Consider the following 11,088-nt stretch of genomic DNA (forward strand, 5'->3'; position numbering starts at 1 on the left):
CGTCTGGCCCATAGGGGAAGGCGGTACAGGGCGCCGACCCCCGAGCGGATTCACCTTCACGCCGAAAACAGCGGCCAAGCTCGGCTCTAAAGGGGCCACAGGTGGGAAACCATCCTGGGAAATCCCTGCCACTCTTGTGAAGGGAGCGTAAGAGAGGACCGGGGACTTCAATTTGCCAGGCTCCTCCGCTGATCGGGCCATGTAATCCTGGATCCCCGGGAAACAGGGCCAGCACGCGTCCTGCCGGGGCCGACGTGCCGGTGCGACGACCCCGATGAGGTTATCTGGCGTAGCCGAGACCTGCGGAAATGGCACCGACAGCTGCCTGGAAGTCGCCGCCTTCTCAATCATTGCTGGCATCAGCTGCACGAGGGCACCAATGCCCGAAGGCTGAGCGGACACCGGAGTGTCTGTGTGGTCCGACCCCTCGGTCCCGAGGGGGGAACCTACAGGAGGATAATGCTCTTCAGCTCCGGGACCGGAGTCTGCGTCGATGGCTTCATCCAATCCAAAAACACGCTGCGAGGCGAACCCTTCGCCGTCCATCTCGGCGTAAGCCTCAGCCCGTCTTGAGTCTCTCTGGCTCCTCGAGGAGTTTGCAGAACGTACAGTTAGCTCCGGGGGTGAGCGCCCGACCGGCGTGTTCCGGGCCGAGGCAGGACTCGCAGCGCGGGTGGAGGTCATCAGACATTATGTACCCCTTCCAGCGCCTGGTGAGAGAAATCGCTCAGGACTTTAAGACCGACCTGCGCTTCCAGAGCTCCGCTGTCATGGTTCTGCAGGAGGCCAGCGAGGCCTACCTGGTCGGCCTGTTTGAGGACACCAACCTGTGCCCCATCCACGCCAAGAGGGTTACCATCATGCCCAAGGACATCCAGCTGGTCCGCCGCATCCGCGGAGAGAGGGCTTAAGGCCAATGTATGCTTCTCCGTTTTGACGGACACGGACAGATAGGACCGCCTTCTCCAACGTGGAACGCCCTCTCCGTGCCTCTCCGCGGCTCCTCGGAGAGCTTTTCGTGCAGCTCTCCTTTTTCTAACTACACGTCGAAATGGCGGAGAGCCCACGGATAGCCCTTGGCTGTGATTGGTCCGCTAACGCCAGCATTTCGGAATGGAAACTTCCTGTTCCATTCCCTACATCACAATAAACCAAAATCACAACTACGACTCTATGATTAATGTGACAAGTGTGTTAAGCCAGCGGCGTTGTCCGGCTGACGGTGGCTGGTTAGAGCACTTACGGCATGTGTGTACGGTCACATACTGTTATAACAAACTTTCATAACGTGGCTAGCGGGCTAACCACCATGCTAACTGCGGTGGGAACAGCGCAAAAACCCGCTGACTTTAATCCCACGGCTCATGACACTGTTTCTCAAACACCGTCAGGTTAGAAGCAAACACTTTAGATCGATACTAACTAACGGTAGTAGTTAGTATCGGGTGTCCCTGCTGACTGTGTGTGGAAGCTGGGGGGAAGCTAGCTGCCTCCGTGTAGCTTCAAGCTGTTGCAGCTGTTGAATTAGCAACGCAGTTTGGAAACAAGACCGGGGAACCGCTGCGTTAAGACACGATAACATAAGCATTATGACCCGCTGGGTGTCACTTTATTCAGCAAAAACTGTCGCGTCATCAACATCCTTTTTCTGTTAGCTGCCATCGTTCACTGTGTGTGAGGAGCCGGGAGGACGTAAATAAACCAGCGTGGACTTCTTCTATATACCTCATGAGGTAGGCTTCTCTAAGCTCGACTTCAGTTGCGCCATCTACTGTTCTGGCGGTGAATTGTTTTCACAACAAAAAGGCTCGTAGAACTATAAATCAAAAAGGGTCCGTCCGCTCCGTCCGTCCGTCAGTCTGCAACGGACTCGGAGTAGCATACATTGGCCTTTAAACTGCTGCTGCTCCACTGACCATAACAACGGCTCTTTTAAGAGCCACTTCACTGTACTATAGACAAACGTCCTTTGTTGCCCTTCTCGTTATAGACCGTTAATACATATAATACACTAAAGAATTGACTTCAGAGTTCAAAGTTAATATCACTGCCATTGAAGTATAATAAATTAATTACTTTCTGTAAAGTAACCAAAGTACAATACAGGAAAGCTTTTAACAGATTTAAACATCTATCCATTCTAGTTTTACAACATTAACTGAACAGCAAAAAGATATTAGTATTTCATAATACTACATGAAGATGAGTTTACAGTAAAATATTTGTTACATTATTAGTTCTGCAAAGAATACACATTGGAAAGTATGCAAGGTAAGACCTGGCCTGCTATAAATCTAATCATTAATATTGCTACTTCAACAGCACAAGTTATTTAAAATGTTGTCCCTGGTAAAACACTCCAACTGTTTGGAAAGACCAACGTCCCCCAGGGATTGAAGCTCGTATACACAGCCGTGAACATAATTTTTAAGATTAAGATGCATTTATGTATTAGTCCCAAACACATGCACAGACATACAAAGGCCCACTCATGCAGTTAGGGAAATTTAATCTCTGCTTTTGACAGAGCAGTGAGCGAACATGTACGGGGCTCGGGGAGCAGATGTTGGGGTCAATTCTACGTTTAGAAATTAAAGAGGAAACAACTATTAATAATTATGTTATTTGATGTTTTGATATGAAATAACTTCGAATTCTTCACATTGTAAGACATCTACTCAAAGAACGACTTATTGTTGTTGAGCAGAGGATGTGAGCTCTCATTGACTCGGTGTTTGGCTCTTAAAAGAGCCGTTGTGTTGTTGAGCTGTTGGAAAGTCAGTTTATCCGCCGAAGCCGTACAGAGTGCGGCCCTGTCTCTTCAGAGCATACACCACGTCCATGGCGGTGACGGTCTTCCTCTTGGCGTGCTCGGTGTAGGTGACAGCATCGCGGATCACGTTCTCCAGGAAAACCTTCAACACGCCGCGGGTCTCCTCGTAGATCAGACCTGAGATACGCTTCACTCCGCCACGGCGAGCCAGGCGGCGGATGGCGGGCTTGGTAATTCCCTGGATGTTATCACGGAGAACTTTGAGGTGACGCTTTGCGCCTCCTTTACCGAGCCCCTTTCCTCCCTTTCCTCGTCCAGACATCTTTCTTCAGTAAAATGAGATCTAGTCAATGCACTGCTACGCGGAACCACAGCTTATCATAGCCTGACTGAGGACCTGGTAGAAGACAGAGGCAGGCGTCTTCTTCCTCTGTGGATTCTCATGGCCGCTGATGAATAATTCCATGGTGCGCTAGCGCCTCCGCAGGTTTGGTTGTAGGACGGTGGATATTAAAGTCTGACACTTTATCAGTTTTGTGTAGCAGTAGGAATGTAGCACGTTTCCATCAAGTAGGAATAGTGCCTGTGAAAAAGGATTGGTTTAAAATAAGAATAGCATTAGGACTGATCGTGGAAGTACTTAGACAATGTGTGAATATTGAGCAACCTTGAACGAAAGACAGTGGTCACACAAAGACTCAGCTCACGATTTCTCACTTAGCCCTCCTGTTATCCTCACATTGACATTGTTTATCCTTTGAGTAATTTTGACCCCAGCAATTAAACCCTCCATAACTCTAACACCAAAAGTGTTAGTGCAGTGTCCAGCAGTGTGAGCACTTGATGCTTGTCTGGAACTGTTTTTGATAGTGTGATGAACATGCCCATTTATTATTAGGTCCGGGCTGACAGTGTGACTTTGTTCATCTTTCATTAAGCATCATGGGATACTGACCAGTTTTAAAAGCACCTCATGTATGCTTTTTAGTGTTGTTGATTTCAACCTGACATTCTGCTGGATTCTGTTTTACTGGTTTCATTTGTAGAAATGGACCTTGGATAAAATGGTCTTGATTTTGTGGTAGCATCCTTAACAAAGTATTTTCACCCCCGACACCTGTAGCTGTCTGTCCACAACGACAAGGAGCTCAACAAACTTCTGGGCCGAGGGACCATCTCTCAACTTTGTCTTTGCTTTCTTACCTTTGATTCATGACTTAAAAACTGTGAGATTAACAACAACACTGTTATTGTTGATATGCCATGAGCTTGGATATGGATGAGTGAAGGGTGGGGGTGTTTTTTTCATCATTGTTAGCAATGAAAGTACTTTGTGTTATAGTGTTTCTATATAAATAAATACATAAATAAAGTCTGTTTGAATGGTTAAAATTACATGTTTACACGCTGCAATTTACAAAAACACTTTCACATAATGCACACGTGTGTACATTCTGGATAAACACAGTGTTTGTTGACACTAACGCCTTAAATTGTAATATGAATGTGTTATTGGATGTAAAAGTCTGAGAAGACTTGATCTTTAGATCAGTAGGTAACATATTGACAGGTTAACAGAGAGTTCTCACACACTGGTCAAATCGTTTTTCAGAAACGTTTGTCATGTTTAAATGATTATATTACACAAATAATAATGATCATAATATACAGAAACATGTATCCCAGTGTTACTATGATGAGCAAAAGTTTGTATTTACTAAGTAGAGAAATTCTCAAATTAATTTACAGCTAAAATATTTCCTGGAAAATAAATTATGTTACCTGTTGGCTTTTGGTGTTAAATGAGATAAATGTGCCCCAATATTAATTTAATCCTTGCTTGAGGTGAATATTGACAAATTCAACATGGATATGAAATGTAGCCCTACTTCTATAATGACTCTCAAGCTTCCTCAGGATGAAACGTTCACGGCTCTGATAGGAAGTCTGGCTCAACCTCACCAGGAGCCTCGGCCATCAGCGGTGTGTTTGCTGCCTGCACAATTACTTGACTTTATTACTAAGAGATCCTCAACAGGTGCTTGTTTTCACTCGGTGTCTCTGAACAAACATGTGGAGCAGCTAGGAAACTGGTTTTGGTGGAGCTGTGGTGCTTTTGAACTCATTTTAGGAGAGAAACTAGTGGGAAAAGCCGCTGAGCAGCGCTGCTCACCGCGGTGAACGGGACGTGTTCGGAGGCTCCACCGACCAAATGCAGAGAGCATCAGAGCTCTTCATGACTTCAACATGAAGACAATAAAAGTCCGCTACCTGCTTCCTCACTGTCAGCCTCCAGCACCGCTCACCCACTGAGTTTTTACTCGTTTGTCAGTGAAGAGAAAACACGTGAAAAAAAAGTGTCTGTGAGTTCACACTGCACACGGGAGCCACGGCTCGATTGAGTCTCCACGGTTCTCATGGTGTGTTCAAGTACCGCCTCCCCATACCGGTAACTCACTCCGATAGTTCGTCGTTGATCTAAACGCAAAGAGAACGATGGCAGAAGTCGCTACAGCTCCAGCACCAGCCGCCGCCAAGGTTAAAGCGGCCAAGAAGAAAGTCGTGAAACCGAAGACCGCCGGCCCCAGCGTCAGTGAGCTCATCGTGAAGGCCGTGTCCGAGTAAAAGGAGCGCAGTGTCCGCCCTCAAGAAGGCTCTGGCTGCCGGAGGCTACGATGTGGAGAAGAACAATTCCCGCGTCAACACCACCATCAAGAAGCTGGTGGTCAGCGGGACCCTGGTCCAGACCAAGGGAACCGGGGCCACCGGCTCCTTCAAGATGAGCAAGAAAGAGGCAGTGAAGAAGGCCGCTCCCAAAGCCAAGAAGCCCGCCGCCAAGAAACTCGCAGTGGCTAAAAAGCCCAAGTCAGCGGCAGCCAAGAAGCCAGCAGCCGCTAAAAAGTCCCCGAAGAAGATGGCTAAACCAGCAGCGGCCAAGAAGCCCACCAAGAGCCCCAAGAAGGTGGCAAAGAGCCCCAAGAAAGTGGCGAAGACTCCCAAGAAGGTGGCGAAGAGCCCCAAGAAGGTGGTGAAAAAGACGCCTGCTGCCAAGAAGTCCCCCGCAAAGAAGGTCGCCAAACCCAAAGCGAAGAAGACAGCAAGAAGAAGTGAGCTGTCCTCACTGTGAAACATGTCCATCCTGGTAAAAGGCTCTTTTAAGAGCCACACACGTCTTTCCACAAAGAGCTGTTTCCTCATCATTCATAAATATGTAGAGACAGATTTCTTAACTACAGGGAGTCTAGATAGATTGAGCAATATTAGATGTCATCTTACAATGTTCAGATTAAGAAGTTAGTAAATATCAAAACATCAAATATTATAAAACATGGCTTTAAACTCTGTGAAGGAGTAGCCTACTCCTATCTACACACATGCGTCATGTAACATGATGTTCAGCGATATCGTCATTACTTCATATACCATACTTTTTAAAGAGTCTGCCTTAGCTGTTATATTTATCGTATTACCTCGTGTCTTTCCTTGCTAAATATAAAAGTGACAGCTGCTTAGAAAAATGACAATTCTGGCCTCACATCATGTAACCATACTGTGCTGTAGTAACCTCAGGCAGCCAACAGATGGAGCTGCTCTCCAAATGATGTGAACCTGAGTAAAGGCCACTACCAGAAGAACTCTCCTCCATGTTCTGTCCGAAGCTTTGTTTTCCAGTAGCTCAGCTTCTCCTGCTTTATTGCAGCTACTTGTTTGAGTCATAGAAATGAGCTCTGTAGCTGCATCAACTTAATCAGTGGCTGTCATTAAACTAAAGTATTAATGAACTGTCATCAGACACTGCAACACCTACAGAGTGAAAGTTACGATGTTCAATTTACTAACAGGGAGCAGAGGGTTTTTCCAGGTGATGTTTCTGAGAAGTGGTCGAAAGCTCAGCAAACAAGTGGAGCTCTTGGTTGAACTGATCCAGAGTCACGTTCCTCTGAAATAATTATAAGATATCTTGGCAAAACTTGATATTTACTTGTTATATTTACGTTTGATACACTAATTCTGTCTTAAATTAACTTTTACATAGATAAAACCTTGCACATTGTACAGTTTAATTCAGATCAAACAAATAACCTTCAGACAGTGTGCTTTGATGACTAAGGCCAAATCATAGCCAGACCAGATCATAGGAAACTAACATACATCTAAGGAGAAACTTTACAAGGGGATGGCTGGAGGAAAGTGCAGAGCTGGGAGTCAGCTTGCTAACCAGGGAGCAAGGGGTGGAAATAACCGAACGAAAGACAAAAAAAAACAGAAGGAAAACAGCACGGACTGCGGAGAACGGGTGTGAGTGAAGACGAGAGAGAGAACGGAGCCTGAAGTTTAAAAAAAAAGATCACAGATCACAGATCAGTAGAATCTATATCAGCTGATCAGACATCCCTGAACCCTCTCTTCTTCCTCATTCCTTCCATTCGCATGCACGCAGAACCCCTTGCCACTGTCACGGTAGTATTTATTTATTTAGAGCATCGGACCGATTCCCTCACATCTGTGGATCCTCACCTCCTCTGGGATATTATTTGGAAAGTTTCTTAATTTCCTGTAAGTGATCTCCAGTGCGCTCTGTGAGCCTGATGGCACAGTCACGTTCACTGCAGTGATTTGATGATACACGCAGTGTTTGAAGATATTATTAAAGCCTATAAATTACTCGGCTCCGTAACTCCACGGTTAAATGGAATCTAAACGTAATTTGCTGCAAGTCATGTTAAAATTAAAAGGTTCGAGTGGAACAGACATGTCGCGCGAGCAAAACTAAGCTGTTGGTTCTATTGTAAATGATGAAGTGGATCAATAATCTGACTTCAGTTCAACACCTCACGTCTGTGTTGCCACTTTCCCGTCTCCAAAACGTTTGTTCGCATGGGTCAGAGTTTACCTGAAAATACGCAACGTTTGCTTGAGAAGTGGCGTACGCACGATTAAGCCCCCGCAACGGTTCTAAATGAGACCTCCTGTTCTCTCCCCTCGTTGCTCATCTCCACCTATTTTCCCTCTGTGCCTCGTTTGACCAGCGGTGGAAGTGTTTGGTCCGTGTGCCCTCTCACTGGCATTTTCCTGTCTGTTCTCTTGTTGTCCGTCCTTCACTTCACTTCTTTCATCTCCTCCTCTTGCTCTGTCCGTGATTGTTTTTACGTCTGTCTGCTCCTTCTCGTTTGTTGCCGTGCTGTCAGTCTTTCGAGGTTAAACAAAAAAATCGAAATTTCCCCCAAACAGCTAGATCTGTCAAGGGATTGTTTAAAATAATAAACTCTACTTTTCGAACAAACGAAAAACTTACAATACATTGACGTAGAAACTTATTTTACTTGTGGAATAGACACTTAAGTTTGGCTTCTTTCACTGCTCTTGCCATCTCACTGTGACGACCTCTAGGGGCGTGTTCAGGGTGGTATGTCTGTTAGCCAATGACTCCACCCACAATACCTATTTATACATGTAAATAAATCAGGGGAAATGTGCAGAAAATAAAAATTAAGGTGCAATGTTATCATAATATTGTGTGACAACCCTGGAGTTGTGCTGCTGTGGTGTTGTGCTTGTGTGTATTTCAGGTTCCTGTAGGCGGAGTCAGACCTTAGTAATCAGCAGTGATATGGCACACCTGTGGTGACCAATATTTAAGAGGGCTGCACACTGGGCTCTCCCCTTCACCAGATCTACCACCACATCCCAGCTTTTTTCTGTTACTCTAGCTACTTCTACCTATTTTTCCTCTTTTCATGTGTAAATCCAACCGGACGTTAGCGTTGTGATTGTCTTGTCTAGTGTGTGTGTGTCCCTACGGCAGTGACGCACTGTGCGGGGGTGTCTGAGCCTGTTTGGAAGCGTACCTCGCGACAATGGCGGAGGCAAGCACGGAGCGGGTGGGTGGAAACGCTGTGACCCACGGAGGTGATAGCGGGAGAGGCACGGAGTTAAAGGCAGAGCAAGAGCTGCACAAACAATGAGAGGAATGAGAGGGAGCTAACCGTAATGGTAGAGCTGGAAGGGGAGGGTGAAGCAATGGCGATGGAGCTGATGAGGTGCGTGAGGGAGCTGTGGGGAGGGCTGCTGGCGTGTAGACACATGGACTGGGGGGAAAATATGAAAAGACCATGAGTCACCCGAAAGGGAATGAGAGGCTCATGGATGGGTTTAAAATTGGAGAAACGATGGTGCATGCTAGAGAGCTAGTTAATGATGAGCTGGTGGTATCATTTATGAATCTGCCATTTTACATCAAGGACAGTATATTAGATAAACTCCAGGGCTGCGGAGTCTCGGCAGTATCTCTGATAAAGAGGAGGATGTGGCCTGGAAATAATGTGGCAGAGAGGACGAGATATTTAAAAGTTAAATTCATTAGCCACATCCAGTCATTGGCTCTCCATTACTTATCTCTCCTTCGCACACCTCTCCTCATCGCTCTATCTATCTTCCATCTTGTCTATCACCTGTCTGCTACTCTCCACATATACCTCTTCTTTCTTAAATAACTCTCTCTAAAGTTCTTCAACTCTTTTCCACTATCCCTACAAGTAGTGATGTGTCGAGGCTTCGAAGCGTGTGTCGAGTAATCGTGGATGATTTTTATGAAGCGCGTATCAAGGCTTGTGTTGATGACGTATGTGATGACGTTCGAAGCCTTGCGAGCCGGCCGAGCACGTCACTGATTCAGGAAAGGGTTCGCGGGTTTGGTGTGCGATTCAAAATAAAAGGGGCCGCGAAACGCAATGGATTCCCCCCCACACTACTTGTCTTGGGACTTTATTGTGCGTTTGCTTGCAATATATGCTGAGTATTGGAGGGAGAAAAGGAATTTATTTCCTAACTTGTACAAACTTGCGGTATCTTTTATTGATGATACCGCAAGTTTGAGCCAATTGGATGGAAAACTTCAAAGCTTCATGAAGCTTCATCTCGCCATCACTACCTACAAGGTCCGTTATTTTTATTTTTCCCTCCACTTGCTCAAAATAATTTCTCATGCCTTGTCTTCTCTAGCCCTAAGAAATACCCTGTACATTTTTCACCCTCTATTGCATACCTCGCCTTACTTATAATTATTGCAACTTTTCACATTCCCTGCTCTTTCTCCTTTAGTTCATCTTTCATCCTGATGCATCCCTCTGTCATATTTACCTCCTTCCCCAGCTTTCTCCTCCTCTTCCTCTAACTCCTGTTTTAACTTTTTTTCTCTCTCATTCTTTCCCCTGTTCTTACTGTTTCTTGCTCATGCCCCTTATCCCCTCTTTCAACCTCTCCAACCACCTCCCTATATCTTCCTCATACATACTGTCACTCATCTCCCACCTTATATACTCTTTCACTTTTTTATATTTTTCATTTTTAAGCAACTGACCATTCATGCACCACACTCCCCCTCCTCTCCTCTTTGTTTCCCCCCCTATTGTAAATTTTAACATATTATGGTCACTGTACGTTGTAGTTTTGTATTCTAACCCTTTTATCCTGTCTGCTATGCTTTTAGTGCTTAATAATAAATCTATCCTACATTGTTTTATTTCCCCTTTTACCATTTGTATTCTTGAGTACTCCCTCCCCTCTGGATTCCTATCTCTCCATACATCATTCATTCCTTTCATACTTTGAACTTTTTCTAATGCCTCCCTTGTTGTGTCATTTTTAAAGTGCATGTTTGCTGACACATCCAGTTTCCCACACCACACATTAAAGTCCCCCACAATCATACAGTTGTCATCACACATCATTCCCATCCTTTCAAACATCACCTTTCTTTCTTTCTCCTCATTCGGCACATACACATTCACCAGCTTCATTTCCTCATTCATATATTCGAATTTGATCCCTATAGCCCTCCCCTCTCCCTCATCTTCACACCTTCTCACATTCCCTATCACTCCTTTTTTTGTTAATATTGCTACACCCCTTGCATTCCCTTCCCCATTATTTGCATACACATCTCCTCTCCATTCATCCTCCACCTCTTTCATACATCTCTCATCCCAGTGTGTTTCCTGTATGCATATTATATCATAGTTACTCTCTCCATAGATCTGATGTCTTTTGATTTTATTTTTTAGCCCCCTTGCATTTATTGATATTAACATTAGTAGTATTGCTATTTTCATTTTATTTTTTCCTTGGTTCTACTTTTCTTATTATTCCTCATATGCTTCTGATTAGTTTGTCTTTTCCTCAGTTGTTTTATTTGCTCCTCTATCTCCATGTCTGTTTCAGCTCCTACCGTCTGTGGCGTGGTGGTCTCCTCTGCAGTTTCAGTGGGCTTCGCTCCACCTGCTGCCTTCTCCTTCCCTCCTGTGTTGTCCTCTCTT

The 11,088-nt window shown here is 45.2% G+C and overlaps 1 protein-coding gene across 1 annotated transcript; it reads right to left on the bottom strand.

Annotated features, from left to right (window-relative positions):
- Positions 1-2,783: 2,783 nt before the first annotated feature.
- Positions 2,784-4,398, bottom strand: LOC133933370 (histone H4-like). The gene is made up of 2 exons (XM_062380426.1): positions 4,390-4,398; positions 2,784-3,095 (listed from the first exon to the last, which is right to left on the bottom strand). The coding sequence occupies exons 1-2, from the start codon at positions 4,396-4,398 to the stop codon at positions 2,784-2,786; spliced, it is 321 nt and encodes a 106-aa protein (XP_062236410.1).
- Positions 4,399-11,088: the final 6,690 nt, after the last annotated feature.

Source organism: Platichthys flesus, chromosome 22 (genome assembly GCF_949316205.1).
Source record: "Platichthys flesus chromosome 22, fPlaFle2.1, whole genome shotgun sequence".
Classification (NCBI taxonomy): Eukaryota; Metazoa; Chordata; class Actinopteri; order Pleuronectiformes; family Pleuronectidae; genus Platichthys; species Platichthys flesus.